Source organism: Oncorhynchus kisutch, linkage group LG15, assembly GCF_002021735.2.
Source record: "Oncorhynchus kisutch isolate 150728-3 linkage group LG15, Okis_V2, whole genome shotgun sequence".
Lineage (NCBI taxonomy): Eukaryota > Metazoa > Chordata > Actinopteri > Salmoniformes > Salmonidae > Oncorhynchus > Oncorhynchus kisutch.
Window position 1 is genome coordinate 58706050 of NC_034188.2, and position 19569 is coordinate 58725618.

Here is a 19569-nt window from a genome sequence, read left to right on the forward strand (position 1 = left end):
TTGAGGAGTATATCACCTCAGTCACTGGCTTCATCAATAAGTGCATTGGCGATGTCGTCCCCACAGTGACCATATGCACATTTCCCAACCAGAAACCATGGACTAAAGGCAACATCCGCAACGAGCTATAGGCTAGAGCTGCCACTTTCAAGGAGAAGGACACTAATCTGGACGCTGATAAGACATTCCTCTATGCCCTCAGATGAACCATCAAACAGGCAAAGCGTCAATAAAGGACTAAGACTGAATCCTACTACACCGGCTCTGATGCTTGTCGGATGTGGCAGGGCTTGAAAAATATTACGGACTACAAAGGGAAATCCATCCCCGAGCTGCCCAGTGACGCGAGCCTACCAGTTAAGCTAAATGCCTTTTATGCTTGCATCAAGGCAAGCAACACTGAAGCATGCATGAGCACACCAGCTGTTCCGAATGACCATGTGATCACTCTCTCTGTAGCCGATGTCAGCAATGCCTTTAAACAGGTCAACATTTACAAAGCCGCGGGACAGGACGGATTACCAGGACGTGTACTTGAAGCATGCGTGGACCAACTGGAAAGTGCCTTCACTGACATTTACAACCTCTCCCTGACCGAGTCTGTAATACTTACATGTTTCAAACAGACCACCATAGTCCCTGTGCTCAAGAAAGCGAAGGTAACCTGCCTTAATGATTACAGCCCCGTAGCACTCACGTCCGTAGCCATGAAGTGCTTTGAAAGGCTGGTCATGGCTCACATCAACACCATCATGCCGGAAACCCTAGACCCACTCCAATTTACATACTGCCCCAACAGATCCACAGATGACGCAATCTCAATCGCACTCCACACTGCCCTTTCCCACCTGGACAAAAGGAACACCTATGTGAGAATGCTGTTCATTGACTTCAGCTCAGCATTAAACACCATAGTGTCCACAAAGCTCATCACTAAGCTAAGAACCCTGGAACTAAACACATTCCTCTGCAACTGGATCCTGGACTTCCTGATGGGCCGCCCCCAGATGGTAACGGAATGCAACAACACATCTGGCACGCTGATCCTCATCACTGGGGCCCATCAGGGGTGTATGCTTAGTCCCATCCTGTACTCCCTGTTCACTCACAACTGCATGGCCAAGCATGACTCCAACACCATCATTAAGTTTGCTGACGACACAACAGTGGTAGGCCTGATCACCAACAACGATGAGACAGCCTATAGGGAGGAGGTCTGAGACCTCTCCCTCAATGTCAGCAAGACAAAGGAGCTGATCGTGGACTATAGGAAAAGGAGGGCCGAACAGGCCCCCATTAACATCGACGGGGCTGAAGTGGAGCAGGTCGAGAGTTTCAAGTTCCTTAGTGTACACATCACCAACGAACTATCATGGTCCTAACATACCAAGACAGTTGTGAAGAAGGCACAACAACATATTTTCCCCCTCAGGAGACTGAAAAGATTTGGCATGGGTCCCCAGATCCTCAAAAAGTTCTACAGCTGCACCATAGAGAGCCTCCTGACCATTTGCATCACCACGTTGTATGGCAACTGCTTGGCATCCGACCGTAAGCCGTAAGGCCCAGTGCATCACTGGGGCCAAGCTTCCTAACATCCAGGACCAATATACTAGACGTTGTCAGAGGAATGCCCAACATTTTTTCATAGACTCCAGTCACCCAAGTCATAGACTGTTCTCTCTGCTACCGCAAGTCAAGCGGTACTGGAGCGCCAAGTCTAGGACCAAAAGGCTCCTTAACAGCTTCTACCCCTAAGCCATAAGACTGCTGAACAACTGAACAAATGGCCACCCTGACTTTTTACAATATTTTCATAACTATATTTATTGAACTGCATTGTTGGTTAAGGGCGTGCATTGTTGGTTACGGGCTTGTAAGTGCAGCAGGTAGCCTAGTGGAGTGGTTAGAGCGTTGGACTAATAACCAAAAGGTTGCAAGATCGAATTCCCGACCTGACAAGGTAAAAATCTGTCATTCTGCCCCTGAACAAGGCAGTTAAACCCACCGTTCCTAGGCCATCATTGAAAATAAGAATGAGTTGGTAACTGATTTGCCTAGTTAAATAAAGGTCATATAAAAAAAGTAAGTGTTTCACTTTTTGAATTCGGTGCCTGTGTCAAATAACATTTGATTAAAGGGGAATTATACAAGAAAAATCTACATTTTTTAAAGTTTTCTTCCAGACCTAAAAAAGGTATTCTGAGTAGCTTGTGACATGGCTCTCATGCTAGAAAAGGTTGGAGACCCCTGGGCTAGATGATAGCGAGATAAAAAGAAACAGTCATATAGAGATCATATCTACACATACAGTAGCTTCTGGATAATAGTCATTCTGTTTCATATTCTCTATTGGAATTCTCTATTTCTACATTCTTTATTCTACATTGGCATCCGTACAAATGGACAGTGGATGACAATTTGGATATCAAAACATACTCTTAAATAATATGTATGATATTGAATAATATTGCAATCTATAACTATATTGATTCAAATATTTACTCATCATACAGTATGTAGTCTAAAGGTGATTGTTTTTCATATGGTGGTATGGAAATGAATTGGGAATCTTGGGTAAGACAATGACGTGCATACCTTGCTGTTATAATTAATGTTCTTCGAATCCAGGGCAAAGATCTCAAATTGAATGATTAAGTCTTTGAAGGAGTCAACGTCGTAATTGATCAAGAGATGTTGAGTCTAGGCGTAAATATTTGATGCGCCTAAGGCTCGTTGGCTAACGTGGGTGTTGTTATCCGTTTCCTCTCTGTTGTAGAACGAGTAGAAACAGTGGCTGTAAATCACACACTCCTGACATTTACAGACTTACAACAGACACACATGACACACAGGGTGTGAGGGACCTGATCCACTCCACACGTGTGTTTTGTCAGCTCACCATAAACTGTAACTAAATATTATAAACACATTCCTGTGAAGAGCAGCTTTGAGTAGGACAGCCCCAGTGTCTGAATGAATGATTATGGCCAGAGTGGTCTACAGAAAGCCACCAGCATAGGCTTTCCACCTTGGTACACACACACACACACACACACACACACACACACACACACACACACATGCATGCACACACACACACACACACACATGCATGCACACACACCCACATAGGCATGGACACAAGCAGGAATGTACGTGGACACACACACGCACACAGACAAACACATGGACACACACACATCACATGGACCCACAAACATGGACACACACACACGCGTATACAATACAGTACGCTGACCGACATGTTGTTCACACAGGCAAACAAACACAGAGGACGGACACACACATGGTCTCTAACACATCTGTCAGGGCAGAGAGTGTTCTGTCTTTTTTCACAGTCTTTAGCTGTTTTTAAACCTGCATATTTTCAACTGATTACTGCAAATGGACTCCCATTTGGAGCACAGTGGAGGTGACATGTGGTTGCTATTTGTGTGGAATGGTGCGTTTGGAGGGGGAGGCAAGGGAGGGGGGAGATGGGGGTCCGCAGGCGGACACAGCCCTTCTGCCCTGTGTGTGGGGTCACCGTGCGGGGTCACGGAGCTGGGGTCAAAGGGTGAAGGTCATTGTGCTTTGGTGTGTGAGGTGAAAGATTGAGAAATCATTATTAGGGCCAGGAAATTGTCCTGACTACTTCAGCTAACAAGGAAAAACTCTGAAAATAGGTTTTCTCTGAAAAGCAAAACTGGGGTCTGGTCAATATGTGTTGTGGTTGTGGTTGTGATGTTAGACCACAGGGGTTGGCATTTACAGGGAGTGTGAGAGAGAGTGGGGTCAAAGATAGGAGCTCTGGGGTCAACAGGGGGGAGGTCACGGCTGGTTGAACAGGTCAATGTGTGGGACAACAGTAGGGTTAAAACGTGAGGTCATAGTGTGAGGTCATTGCTAGGGGTCACTGGGTCAGCATGGTGTGTGGTTGCTGAGATGGGGGAATGGGACACGTACTGCTTTTGTTCAACTATGAACAGAAATAGCACTCGCCTATGACTACAATTCCTGTGGAATGAAAAATGTTATGCTCTCCTTTTGCAATCTTGTAGATTATAGATAGAGTATGTACATATTACCACAATCAACATGACACTTTCAAAATGAAGTCAGTACCATTCAAAATATCATACATGAAATGTATAGAATTAATCCTACTATCACAACATATTATATTCAATGATATTCAAAATTGATAGATAATAAATAATACCAAATAATATTAATTAATATTAAAGTGTTACTGATTGGAGTTTTTTTATGACTTAAAGGACTGATATTTAAAGGGGCATTTGACCTTAAAACCACTTGTTCATATTTTTCTCATCAGTGTACCGTTAATCTGGTTTTAAAATATTATATTGCAATTATATTGCACTTATACAGTACCAGTCAAAAGTTTAGACACATCTACTCATTCAAGGGTTTTTCTTTATTTTTACTAATTTCTATATTGTAGAATAATAGAGAAGACATCAACACTATGAAATGACACATATGGAATCATGAAGGAACAAAAAAGGGTTAAACAAATCTAAATATATTATATATTTGAGATTCTTCGAAGTAGCCACCTTTGCCTTGATGACAGCTTTACACACTCTTGCCATTCTCTCAACCAGCTTCATGAGGTAGTCACCTGGAATGCATCGCCTGGAATGTTAAAAGTTCATTTGTGGAATTTCTTTCCTTCTTAATGCGTTATCAGTTGTGTTGTGACAAAGTAGGGGTGATATACAGAAGATAACCCTATTTGATAAAATATCAAGTCCATATTATGTCAAGAACAGCTCAAATAAGTAAAGAGAAACGACAGTCCATCATTACTTTTAAACATGAAGGTCAGTCAATACGGAAAGTTTCAAGAACTTTGAAAGTTTATTCAAGTGTAGTCGCACAAACCATCAAGCGCTATGATGAAACTGTCTCTCAAAAGGACCGCCACAGGAAAAGAAGACCCAGAGTTACCTCTGCTGCAGAGGATACGTTCATTAGAGTTAATTGAACCTCAGATTGCAGTGCAAATAAATGCTTCGCAGAGTTCAAGTAACAGAACATATCATCATCAACTGTTCAGAGGAGACTGCGTGAATCAGGCTTTCATGGTCGAATTGCTGCAAAGAAACAACTACTAGACATGTTTGGGTCAAGAAACACGAGCAATGGACATTAGACCAGTGGAGATCTGTCCTTGGTCTGATGAGTCCAAATTTGAGATTTTTGGTTCTAACCGCCGTGTCTTTGTGAGACACAGACTAGGTGAACGGATGATCTCCGTTTGTGTGGTTCCCACCGTGAAGCATGGCGGAGGAGGTGTGATGGTGTGGAGGTGCTTTGTTGGTGACACTGTATGTGATTAATTTAGAATTCAAGGCACACTTAACCAGCATGGTACCACAGCATTCTGCAGCAATACGCCATCCATCTGGTTTGCGTTTAAAAAAGAATCATTTTAACCTTAATTTAACTAGGCAAGTCAGTTAAGAACAAATTCTTATTTTCAATGACGGCCTAGGAACAGTGGGTTAACTGCCTGTTCAGGGGCAGAACGACAGATTTGTACCTGGTCAGCTTAGTAGGACGATCATTTGTTTTTCAACAGGACAATGACCCAACACACCTCCAGGCTGTGTAAGGGCTATTTGACCAAGAAGGGGAGTGAGGGAGTGCTGCATCAGATGATCAGGCCTCCACAATCACCCAGCCTCAACCCAATTGAGATGAGTTGGACCACAGAGTGTAGGAAAAGCAGCAAATAAGTTGGAAAAGCATTCCAGGTGAAGCTGGTTGAGAGAATGCCAAGAGTGTGCAAAGCTGTCGTCAAGGCGAAGGGTGGCTACTTTGAAGAATCTAAAACTTAACATATATTTGGATTTGTTTAACACTTTTTTGGTTCCTACATGATTCCTTATGTGTTATTTCATTTTGTTGATGTGTTCTCTATTATTCTACAATATAGAAAATAGTAAAAATAAAGAAAACCCCTTGATTGAGTAGGTGTGTCCAAACTTCTGACCGGTACTGTATGTACAAGCCTCATAGCTATTATAATAGAATACCTGTGTTTACTTCCTGGAAAAGTCTCATGGTTATGCAAAATGAGTCCTAATGAGATGTTATGCTCTTGCTTGATTTTGGGCTTCAGGAAAATGGAAGCAACATGTCTTCAAAACTGGAATGTTTTCTTGGACTGTATCAAAAGTTGACTAATGAAGCATATACGAAGAAATGGTTTTCAAGTGAAATTCCTTTTAAAAACAATTAGAGGGTCAAAGTCGGTATGGTACTGCTTTATAATCTATCATGTAACTAACATGTCAACTGGTATTATGACCAGGTAAGAACATAAGAGAAGGGGTGTTTTAGCGATTTTTCTAAATGAGTTCCAACAAGCTCGTAGAATATGTGGAAAAAGCGTGCAGACTTACATATGAAGGGTCTGAGTGACTTACATATGAAGGGCTTGACACTGCTGTGGATGTGCTTGTGCTGCTTCAGGCCAGAGGACGTGGCAAAGGTCTTCCCGCAATCGGGACAGGCGTGAGCCCGCGCCCCCACGTGCTGCGAGCGGATGTGCCTCTGCAGGTTACTGGGGTCTGTGAACACCTGCTGGGGGGGGGGACGAAGGGACACATGGGGGGGGGGGGGGGGTCACCCATCTGCGACTATGGATACAGTACATATAGGAGATGCATGCACACACTTGATCACACATTCAACATATAATCTAATACAGGGCACTCGATCCGTGGTCCTGGAGAGCCACCCTCCTGTAGGTTTCTGCTCCAACCCCAGTAGTACCTAACCTGATTCAGTTTATCAACCAGTTAATTATTACAATCAGGTGCGCTACATTAGGGTTAGAGAGAAAACGTACTGTCGTGCTCCAGGAACAGGGTTGGAGAGTCATGCTCTAGTAACATACACATGAACCCACACCCACCTACCCCACCCAAACACAACTGTACCTTTGAGCAGGTACATGACTGTACCTTTGTGCAGTTTTCACATTCGTAGTGCTTGCCACTGTCATGTGACATCTGATGACGAATCAGGTTGGATTTCCAGTTGAAGGCCTTGGGGCACTGGTCACACTTGTAATCCCTCTCTTCTGAGTGAGACAGAGAGTGAGCTTCCAGGCTGCAGGAGAGACGGACGGACAGACAGACAGACAGACACAACAACATTATTACAACACTGCATCACTAGCCTCTCAACTAAAAACAACCCAATGATGTAGGTTGGATTTGGGAGTAAAATTAACGTGCAATGAAGTGTGCAAACAAAGACCTTGCCCAGGATCAATAATAGTTCAAATGACACTCTCACCGTTCACTACAATATTATCACCAAGACAACTATAGATTCAGGTTGATGTGCAGTTGATACGTAGCCATCATCAGGCATGTGAGGGGGTGCAGGTTGAGAGACATAGAGGGGTTCTGAGCTGAGGGGGCCTGAGTTTTCCCGGTCCTATCAACAAGGGGGAAGGAGGACACCTTCTCACCTCTGGAGGTCAGGGAACACCTGGTCACACTCTTTACACTCCTGGGGACCGTTGTGGTCGTGGTGGCTGAGGCTGTGGGACAGGTGCAGATCGTGGGGCTCCAGGCCCTCGGGGCCCTCCAGGTCACTACTGTCCCCTCCAGGGTTCCCCAGGAAGGCTGAGGGGGGCGTCCCACATGGAACCTTCTGGTGGTCCAGTAGCTCAGAGACAGACTCAAAGAGCTGGTCACAATCCTCACAGCGATACTGTCTCTCCTCTGGACAGGGGGAAGGAAGGGGAGGAATATGTTAGGTGTGTGTGTGTGTGTGTGTGTGTGTGTGTGTGTGTGTGTGTGTGTGTGTGTGTGTGTGTGTGTGTGTGTGTGTGTGTGTGTGTGTGTGTGTGTCTGTGTGTGTCTGTGTGTGTGTCTGTGTGTGTGTGTGTGTGTGTGTGTGTGTGTGTGTGTGTGTGTGTGTGTGTGTGTGTGTGTGTGTGTGTGTGTGTGTGTGTGTGTGTGTGTGTGTGAACTGACCGTGCATATCAGGAGCCATGGTGTCACATGAATACTGCTCTGCCTTCATGAACAAAAGCAGCTCCTCGCCTGGTTGGATCTCTTGAGTCACTCTGTAGAAGATCTGCAAAACACACACACACACAGATTTAAACAGTATATACACACATACATGAATAAACACTCAAAACCTTGTCCACCAACACCATATAACACACTCACATCCACTTTACTGAAACAAAAACACACCGATGCAGAAAGGAAACACACTTTGACTCAACACAGATAAACACACACACACACACACACACACACACACACACACACACACCTAACATATTCCTCCCCTTCCTCATGGTCCTAGTGCATCGAGTGACAGAAAATATGTACTAAAGGTCACATGACTACCCGTGGAGCTACATGTATACAGTACATTCACATGCAAACACTTCCATGCACAGCATATACACGCTACGCCATACACAAACACACATTCACACACACTACTACACACCACACACACAATCCACAGACTCCAAGGTGTATAGTGAATGGGTCATCTGAGAGACCCTGGGATCTCTGGGACTTCCCATACGAACACAATGGATGCCCTGCCAAACAATCACAGATGGCGTTATTTTTGGCACGCCTTGAAGGTTTAACTTATTAACTTCCCTTACAGCACCGTGGTGACATTTGGACGGGGGGACTGGGACGAGGGGGGATTATTAGAAATGTGACAGGGGAGTCTTCTGGGAAGGGCGCGGGTCACAGGGACACTGGCCCTGGGAGATAACGTACCTAGCTCGCCATGACATCAGTGCGGCGCGGCGGCAGCGAGGGCCAAGAGGCATGGTCAGAGGGGAGCCAGCCTCGACCCCATTGTTCAGGAGGAGAATGCAGGGAACTGAGAGGGTCCCGATAGCCGAGCCAGCCATGAGAACACAGCTAGCTCTCTCAGGTGCCCCCCTCGCCTGTATAGACCCACCTCTCACCCCCTCACCTCCCTCCCAGCTCCTTCCTGTCGGTCTAATGCGGTCGACAGCTCTCTGTCCAGGACTTTAGCCCTCACACCAACAGGACACAATAATATTGAGGGTTGGGAACAATAAAAGAGCAGTTCAAACAGCTGTGTAGGGCTGCAGGGATTCTGCCCTCAGAGACTGATCGGCTCTTTAAGGGTGACTCTTTGAGAAGCTATCAAGGGTACAGCGAACCTGATCCCAGATGTGTTTATGCTGTCTTGCGTGACAATGAGTGACAAGGAGTTTGCAAGACAGCACAAACTGATCTAGGATCAGGGTACAGCTGCTAGTGGACCGTGGCACATGGGGCAGAATGTGGCAGTGGCAGCGGGGAGCGAGTTGAAGATACTGTAGCTAGTATCTCTGCACTTGTGCAGATGGTGTACAATCTGGCACACAGGCAGTGCAGTGAGTGCCAACATGGGGGAAATCCCCTCAGCAACACCCCTTCCCTGTGGGCCACCACAGACAAACACTCAAACACACACAAACAAACATACCGTACACCCCAAAACACACACACACACACACACACACACACACACAAACAAACACACAAACAAACATACCGTACACCCGAAACACACACACACATGCAAGCTAGCACACACACACACACAAACAAACACACAAACACACACACTGGTTGTATGTTTCTGCACTGTAGAGACCTCCAACTCCTCTCAAAAAGTCTTATGAGTTGCCCCTATAAGGGCAGGCTGACACAGAGTGAGAGAAGCCTAGTCTGGGGCTGTAAATGGACACTGGCTAGAAATAACAGCTAGATAAGAACAGTGGTGTTTGAGTTCACATTGTGAAGGCCAGCCAGCCACACCTTTGGACTTAAAGGGAAACACTGAGGGGAGACAGCCCCAAGCATTGACCTCCAGAGCCCCTAGCCTTGACCTCTAGAGCCCCAAGCTTTGACCTCTAGAGCCCCAAGCCTTGACCTCCAGAGCCCCAAGCCTTGACCTCCAGAGCCCCAAGCTTTGAACTCTAGAGCTCAAAGCCTTGACCTCCAGAGCCCCAAGCCATGACCTCCAGAGCCCCAAGCCTTGACCTCTAGAGCCCCAAGCCCTGACCTCCAGAGCACCAAGCCTTGACCTCCAGAGCCCCAAGCCTTGACCTCTAGAGCCCCAAGCCTTGACCTCTAGAGCCCCAAGCCTTGACCTCCAGAGGTCCAAGCCTTGACCTCTAGAGCCCCAAGCCTTGACCTCCAGAGCCCCTGGGTATTGGGCTAACATTAAACACAAGGAGGCACTGAGGATAGGTACCTATACACACACACACACACACATAAACAAACACATGAGCAGACAAACATGCATGCACACGCACACACACAATACACTCTCCCTCTCTCTCTCTCTCCCCCTATTCTCTGTTTCTTGTAGAGGTCATAACCTCAGACATATCAGAGGCTGTTATCTTGGAGAAGTTGGTTACCTTGACATCATTAGTCACCAGTGCAAACAAAGAATCCGATTTTCCTCGGAACACTGACACACCCTCTTTGTTCCTCCAACATCCTTCCTCTCAGAGAGGTCATCTAGCAGGTATGCCAGCCACCAGCCAGAATGCTGATCTAGGATCAGGTCCTCCCTCTCTTTATACACTATATATACAAAATTATGTGGACATCTCTTCAAATTAGTGGATTCGGCTATTTCAGTCATACCGGTTGCTGACAGGTGTATAAAATCGAGCACACAGCCATGCAACCTCCATAGACAAACATTGGCAGCCGAATGGCCCTACTGAAAAGCTCCGTGACTTTCCACATGGTACCGTCATAGGATGCCACCTTTCCAACAAGTCAGTTCAATTACATTTCTGCCCCGCTAGAGTTGCCCCAGTCAACTGTAAGTGGTGTTATTGTGAAGTGGAAACGTTTGGGAAGAAACAACAGCTCAGCCACAAAGTGGCTCACAGAACGGGACCGCCGTGTACTGAAGTGTATAAAAATCGACTGTCCACCATTGCAACACTCACTACCGAGTTCCAAACTAACTCTGGAAGCAACATCAGCACAATAACTGTTTTTCTTCACACAATGGGCTTCCATGTCCGAGCAGGCACACACAAACCTAAGATCACCATGTGCAATGTCAAGTGTCTGCTGGAGTGGTGTAAAGCTCTCCGCCTTTGCACTGGAGCAGTGGAAACTCGTTCTCTGGAGTGATGAATCACGCTTCACCATTTAGCAGTCTGACGGACGAATTTCGGTTACTATGTCTGAACTTAGTAAAGTTTGGTGGAGGACGAATAATGTTCTTGGGCTGTTTTTAATGGTTTGGGCTAGGCCCCTTAGTTCCAGTGTAGAGAAATCTTAACTCTACAGCATACAATGACATTCTAGACGATTCTATGCTTCCAACTTTGTGGCAACAGTTTGGGGAAGGCCCTTTCCTGTTTCAGCATGACAATGCCCCCGTGCACAAAGCAAGGTCCATAGAGAAATTGTTTGTCAAGATTGGTGTGGAAGAACTTGACTGGCCTGCACAGGGCCCTGACTTCAACCCCACCGAACACCTTTGAGATTAATAGGAACACAGATTGCGAGCCAGGCCTAATCGCCCAACATCAGTGCCCGACCTCACTAATGCTCTTGTGGCTGAATGGAAGCAAGTCATCGCAGCAATGTTCCAACATCTAGTGGAAAGTCTTCCCAGAAGAGTGGAGGCTGTTATAGCAGCAAAGGGAGGGACGAACTCCATATTAATGCCCATGATTTTGTAATGAGATGTTCAACGAGCACGTGTCCACATACTTTTGGTCATGTAGTGTCATTGAAATTCATTATGCTCCAAAATAGAAGACTGAATCTAGATCAGCACTCCTACTCTGAGACACTTAGTAAATACGGGTCCTGATCTAGGATCAGTTCCTCCCTGTCCATATAATCATATTCATTATGATCCAAAAGACAAAAATGATCCTAGATCAGCACTCCCACACTAAGACACTCAGCTTTCCAGTCTATTTATGTGATCACAGAACCTTCAGTCAATTCATCTACTTCATGTCTCTTTGTGCGGCGTGGGAGAATCAATATAGCTAACGAGCTTAGCCATCATATCCATCCACAGTATAATGAAAGAGTATAATGAAAGAGTTTTTAGTCGCTCGTCAGATCATGGGAATTACACCACTAATCCATTTACACTTCAGCCTGTCCCATGTAGGCTACTGTCTGTGTGGGATATAGTTAAGACATCTCCATGCTAAATATACTTCATGTCTGAACTTAGTACAATGCTCAGTGATGAACACAAAAGTGAATCTAACCAGAGAGAAGTTGTAGTGCTAAAAAACAGTTTCACTCCCAGATTATTGATCTCAGGTCCTTGATTGTATGAGACCCAATAGTCACCGGCTGCATTGCAGAGCGTTGATGAATAGTTAGTGTTATCGGTAGTAACACTGTTTAAAATATCATGCTACACATGTTCATATTTAGCTAACTCTGACCAGCTCTTAAACCCTACAGCTAAGACATGATCACACACGCCATACTGCTGCAGCACTACGCAAGCCTTGCTATTCTCTATGCCGAACACACACACACACTCACTCACTCACTCACACACTCACACATTCACACACACACTCACACACACACTCACACACACACACACACACACACACACACACACACACACACACACACACACACACACACACACACACACACACACACACACACACTCACACACTCACACACTCACACACACACACACACACACACACACACACTCACACACTCACACACTCACACACACACACACACACACACACACACACACACACACACACACACATGAGTAGGAACCCCTGACTGTTCCTCTAGCTCTCTTTCTTCTCTCTCCTCCCTTCCTCCACTCCCCTCTTCCACTCCTTTACTTTCCTCACCCTCTTGAGGTTGGACATAAAGTTTTATTATAAACAGGACTAGGTCAGAAATAAGAGGATTGAAGCCAGGTTAGTCCACAATGTGGGACTGATTGTGTAAGAGGGTGTAATATGTGGTTTCAGGCAGGCTTTACAGTCAGCACTTCTCAGCAGCTGTAAAACCTATTGGAAGCAGGTAAGGGACATTACATTTCTCACTTCCAGCTATAGGATGAGGAGCATGGGGAGCCATCAGAAGCTATATGAACATTCACATAGTCCTGATACAGAGCACGAATAGAAGCACACACATATACACAGACACACACACACGTTCATACTCTGATAGAAACAGACATAACTGACGGACCTTCCAGATATCAAATCAAATGTATTTATATAGCCCTTCGTACATCAGCTGATATCTCAAAGTGCTGTACAGAAACCAGCCTAAAACCCCAAACAGCAAGCAATGCAGGTGTAGAAGCACGGTGGCTAGGAAAAACTCCCTAGAAAGGCCAAAACCTAGGAAGAAACCTAGAGAGGAACCAGGCTATGAGGGGTGGCCAGTCCTCTTCTGGCTGTGCCGGGTGGAGATTATAACAGAACATGGCCAAGATGTTCAAATGTTCATAAATGACCAGCATGGTCAAATAATAATAATCACAGTTGTTGTCGAGAGACATCCAACCTTACACATGCAATTTACGCCTAGACAGGCTTTGTGAGACGTTACTGTGTGTTATGAAAAACATGAGGGGTGTCCGGAAGACGCGAAGACAGTGTTGTGACAGTGTGTGGTACCTAACAATAATCTCATCACAGCCTTGTCCATGACCCTGGCCAGGCTTAGACAGCCACCCGAGCAGAACCACAGTGATGACAGTCAGTCACACCTCAGAGAGAGGGCCAGAAGGCTACGTTAAACACAGCATCACATCGATTATGCCTCATATGGCACCCTATTCCCTATATAGTGCACTACTGGGATTGATTGTGTAATGCTTTATATAGGGGGCATACGTAGGGAATATGGTGACAATTAAGATTCATTATACTACAGTTGGAAATAAAAATCTGAAGTTGGCTTCCTCTCAATATAAACTGTATCTAAATCATTTGGAGAATTAAATAACCATTTGGAGAATTAAATAACCATTTGCATAGTGACGCTATAATAATGCTAATGATAAGTACAATCATGATGACAATGTTCCTAGATACAAATTACATCCACTCATTAATATTACATTTGAAACGGACTCCTTATCTGCAACATATGCAAGTATCTATAAACTATTTATGAAGAATTAATGAAAAGTGATGCAAACTCTTCTATCTATGTATCTTCCATCAAGACATGGAATGCACTGTACATGTCAAATAAAGTCTCCCTTACTATCTATCTGTGTGTGTGTGTGTGTGTGTGTGTGTGTGTGTGTGTGTGTGTGTGTGTGTGTGTGTGTGTGTGTGTGTGTGTGTGTGTGTGTGTGTGTGTGTGTGTGTGTGTGTGTGTGTGTGTAGTCCGAGTCCATAAAATACTATTTAACCATTGAATGAGTGAATTGAAAATGCCCCTATGTGTCAGGTAGGAGGTAGGCCATCCTGTCCTGTCTCTCCCAGGTGAGGAGAGAAAGAGCAATGGGGCATTCCACACATATCTGGAAGTTTACAGTGCGAGCGTGTGTGAAGTGTCTGTGACTATCAGCACGGCAGCCGTGTGTGTGATCTGGCCCTGTGGTCCTCGACACGCCGAAGCCAAGACACAATTACACAGAAACAAAACACAGAGGCAGGGTGTGTGTGTGTGTGTGAGGAGAGGGGGGCTGATACTGAACGCAGGGTGGGCCGCACAGGGGCTATCTGAACTAGATCACAATAACACCTTCTAAAACAACAACAAGCAGGCAGGCAGGACATGGGGGTTCACTGAGGCACTGTGGCAGGCAGGAGGGCGGTCTCCTCTTCACATACCTGATCATCTATCTGGCACGGCGTCAGGTTGTGCTGGAGGGCCGTGGGGGCAAACTGGATGTGCTTCAGCCAGCTCCCGATATCAGGCTCGCTGGCATCCACACAGAACTTTACATGGCCCGACCCGTCCAAGATCTGGAGAGAGGTAGAGGGGGGGGGTTAACACTTTGATCTCTATCTGATTCTGCACAGGTTACTGTGTCCACATGGACGAACCACATACCTCCCACCGAGAAAGCAAGGCCACACTGTTGTGAAGCTGCAGTATTACACACACAGGGCAGGCACACACATGCACACACACACACACACACACACACCTTGAACTGGGTCCTGCTCTCTCTCACGCAATCAAACGAAAAAGCCCACACAAACTCATACACACACAGCAGTGAAATGCATGACAGAATATCACCATGCTGAATGAGCACAACTAAAAGGTCTTTCAATTACTTGTTTTTAAGACACCAACAATGTTTTTAAGACATCAAAACAAATGTATTTCTTTATAGCTGAACATTAGAAACTATTCCATGAATATGGTAATAAAAACGAACATTTTCACTAGGTGCAACACGTTTCATAACAATGCTGACATTATTATCAAGCGACCTAAAAAAGGAAATACTGAGTCGTGCTGAATACATAAAAACACAAAAAGCAACTCCAATATCAGTGTTGGTATTTTGTCGAAACAAAAAAACAGTGTAATGAAATTATTATTACATGTTTATATTCGTATCAACACTTGTAGAAACATTTACCCTATTCCCCAATTTCTGATATCACCTTGTTTTCTTTTCAAATAAAACGTAATATTATTATAAAGGTGAAGTTGATTGAAAAGTCTCTCAGACGGTTGATGATGAGGTGATATTGGACAATAGCGCCTAATCTTTAGGAGTGCAAGGGCCAACGCACATTAAACCCAGTGGGCAGCAGCATTCAAATAACGTTTAATGCACACCATTCCCACAAAAGAAACAACAAGTTTTATAAAGAATTCCCTAACTTATACTTTATCATCAGCTATGTAGGCCTAATTAACTACCCTATCATAATCAGTAAATTAACAATATTATCATATGACCAAGGCAGGCTAATGCATACAATAAAACGTCATTCTACTTAGACATGAGGAATAGATAAATGATAGGCCTGATAATTATTTCAAAATATATATTTTTTAACGAATTAAGGAGAGATAGAAATCGTGTGAAAGGGACACTGTGTATTTCACCCAGGACAGCAGTCTAAACAATTTATAACATACAGAAAACGTCAGACAAAATAGCCTAATGCTCTGGCCTACCTTGACATTTGGATAAGCACACGTGTCAATATTAGACAGAATATGTTTTTATTTGTTAAATACACTTTGCATTATTAATTACATTTAGCAAGACAATGCAAAATGACATCTTACTTATTGCCTATAATTTAAACACAAATTATTATTTTTTATCAATAAAAACGAAATAATAATTTGTGATAAGAGTTAGGTGCAGAAGCAAGACATATTGTTGTGATCCATAACTGAAAATCAATTATGGACACCAATCGATGTTTGTGTAGCCTAAAATACTTACCTGGGATACGTTAAACGTGTCTGATGAAAACGTATTGACTCACCATGTAAAAAATACTTGTCAATAGTTTTGACAATTAATCTATTTTGAGAGATCATACGATTAATTATAACCATAATTGTATCACTGAGAAAGGACTCGTAAGAATGTTCGTTTGGTAATAAAAAGTTAAACAAATAGACCGCTGCTTACCGTTGTAAATCCTTTGCACCCTTGGTGCAACAATAAAATATCTGCAAATACGAGGTGTGCAGAAATAAAGGCAAAAAAACGTTTGATTAAAACTGCAATGTCTTGTTTTGGAAATAACCACACAAAAAATTGAAAATGTATCGCTCTTTTAGTTTTGCTCCATTGGTGTAATGTCCTGTGTTCTTGAAAACGCCATGGGATCTTACAGTGGATTTTCCCTTTCTCCGACGCGCAAGACGTTTTCTCTTCTCTCTCACACAATTATTGTCATGTAGACACCGGCATAATCCCTAGGCACATTAACTTGGTCCAAGTTGAGCCCGTCAGCGCGAACCGGTCTCGTCCGCTCCTCTCATTCTGAACCTCCACTGTTCCCAGGTGTCAGTGCGGCGGAGCGAGCGAAAATTCAACTTTTCCTTTCTCTCTTCCCCCCGGCGCGTGATAGTGAGATGGAAAGATCGCCCACCTACTTGCGCGTCCCGTACTGTGTGATGTGTGTTTCTGTTTCACGGACTGTCTCTTAAAGAGGATCTTGCTCGCCCATCCATAGAGAGCAATGCAAAACGGGCTATCTTGCCTGTCCGCAGTCGGAAGTTGAGCGACGCTCCCGCAGTACATTTTAAAGTGACAGGGGACCGGTGGAGAGGCGAGGTCAGAGAGAGGTCGGGATGGGCTTCTATGGTATTGACTACATACACCAGCCCAATTTGCCTTTGATGAAACCACCGAATAATTACACATTTCTTCCGCATTTCACTCGTTTGTGCCTGAGCAATGAGGGGTGGGTTCGCGGCTCACTCCTAGCCCAGATAAGGCACAACATGCTATTAGCTTAAAGACTAATGAATGGTAACAGTGATTCTCTTCTAAGAATATTGTACATTTAAAAAATAATTGTGTTATTCATAGAATATTTAATGGAATGTAAAAAGCATTGTATCAATCAAATAAGACCTCACTAATAGTCCAAGTGAAAACAACAACTTTTATTGTTAGGCCTAAGTGAGGCTTTCCCTGTTTGCTTGGAGATCTGCTTTACGAGACAGACAAGGTATGCATCCGGATGGTCTGTCTCGCCCTCGCCACTCTGAGGGGCATAGCACGCATGTGACCAACATGCCATCATCCTGCATTTCTAAACACGCCGATACAATGTATAGCTTTTAAAACATTCATCTTCTAAATTTGATCTACAATTCATGGTAACAGCTGGCATATACAGCAGGCCAACATTCACAAAATGGGATTTTTTTTCTGCTTTTGTTGTTTGTTTGTTAATACAAATGTTTAAAGGCTGATGTTATTGTATTGCCCATTTTCACTCTCCTTTCTTTACTTTTATGTCCAACTCTAAACTCTTTTGGATAATCAAATCCATAAAAAAACGAACTCTTAGAATCATACAAAAGTAGGCGTTTAGCCTGCTTGGTTATGCAGGGCGAGCCTGAACAGGAGTTTATAATGTTCTGGGAGAGGGTGGGCGGCGGTGGATGCGAAGAGATGATGATTAATATGTCTCAGTGGCCGCTATCTGTGACATTGACCTTCTATCCCAGATAATTCCCATTGTTTGATAAAATTGCAGAGCAAATGTGCAGGAAGGACAGGAAAAATCATGTGTAAATAAGGTGGACCTCGCCAGAGATTCCCATAGTCCGCGCTGCTTGAGAACCCAAAAGAGCCCCCGGTCCGCAGCTCATTGATTTCCTGCCTTTCCTTGACTTGTCCATTGTTGGAACCCTTTTTAATTTAGCCATAAATTGGGAAAGCTCAAGCTATGAGCTGTTTTATTTTCTTCCTGTCAGGATGAGGGATTTGTTTTATGATCCATTGTGTATTAAATACAAGTAATCTGGAAAAGTGATTGCCTGGGCCTCTCCGGGTCTGATCGAGGATTCTGATAGAGACCAGTGCTCTGTCTGAAAGGGAGGAAACGTTTGTGGATAAACAAGGGTTGTGTGGAATCACTAGCATGTCCGACTGACCAGGGTAAATTGGGGTATATGTAGATTGGACCAGAGGCCGCCAAAGGTATCCCAGCCTGTATTTCTCTCCCGAGTCAGGAGATGGCGTTCTCAACTGAACAAACTTTTACAAGGTATTAGTTGCCTTTCAATACGTTCTTTAATGCCAAGCTGAGTAATTTTGATAGGTGTTTTCTTTAGTGGAGAATTTAATAGGGTTTAGATTCATGGATAGCCTAAATTCGAGCTGTAAGCCTTCCATACTGAACAAAGTTCCCAGCCCGTGTGCCTATATCTCCCGAGAAAAGCGCATCAGTCAAGCGCGGAGACGCTGAGTTATTGAGATGGGGGTCATTGCTTTATCGTCCGCAGAATTGCAGCACACAACATCGTCTACATTAAGGCGTTAAATTGCTAGGGGGAGATGAAAGATTCAGTTGCATGGGCCTGAATATATAATCACCTGAACGACCTACAATACATTTCTTGGATCCACAATAAGACAAGCCGTGGAAGTGAATTTTAAAATACTTGTTCATTTGTTAAAGCCCCATGTATAATGATTTAAAACATAGCTTAATTTATGTTTATTTGAGAAACTCGCCATATAGGCTAGTCCATTCTATTACGGTAAGTACATTAAATAGTTCGGCTTGACCAGAAGAAACCCCAAGCCTTTGTTATTATGATTATAGCACATAAAGTGTGTAATAGCTGTTTATTAACATATTACAAACTAAAAAGCCTGCTCGAGGCTTTTTTCTTTATTTCACCTATTTTACTCCACTTACCGTTTCATTTTGATTTGGTTGGCACTTCACATCTGCAGCATCCGGATAATGTTTTTCTAGATCGACTTAAAAGTACTGTGAAATTTCTCAAAGGATTTCATGCTTATTTGTTTGTATTAGTTGTTTGTTTTAGC

At 44.1% G+C, this 19569-nt stretch overlaps 1 protein-coding gene across 16 annotated transcripts in view; it reads right to left on the reverse strand.

The window, feature by feature from the left end:
• Window positions 1–19569, reverse strand: part of LOC109905594 (histone-lysine N-methyltransferase MECOM) — a 188828-nt gene that overhangs the window by 18554 nt on the left and 150705 nt on the right. For 4 of the 16 annotated variants that reach the window (XM_031790648.1, XM_031790655.1, XM_031790654.1 and 1 more), the window contains exons 3-7: window positions 14900–15034; window positions 8031–8133; window positions 7520–7775; window positions 6981–7152; window positions 6441–6621 (exon numbers count right to left, since the gene is read on the reverse strand). In XM_031790648.1, the coding sequence (XP_031646508.1) occupies window positions 6441–6621; window positions 6981–7152; window positions 7520–7775; window positions 8031–8133; window positions 14900–15034 (847 nt within the window). Of the gene's footprint in view, window positions 1–6440; window positions 6622–6980; window positions 7153–7519; window positions 7776–8030; window positions 8134–14899; window positions 15035–16680; window positions 17391–19569 lie in introns of those variants that run through there. The other 12 variants (XM_031790661.1, XM_031790659.1, XM_031790657.1 and 9 more) reach the window with 8 other exon arrangements.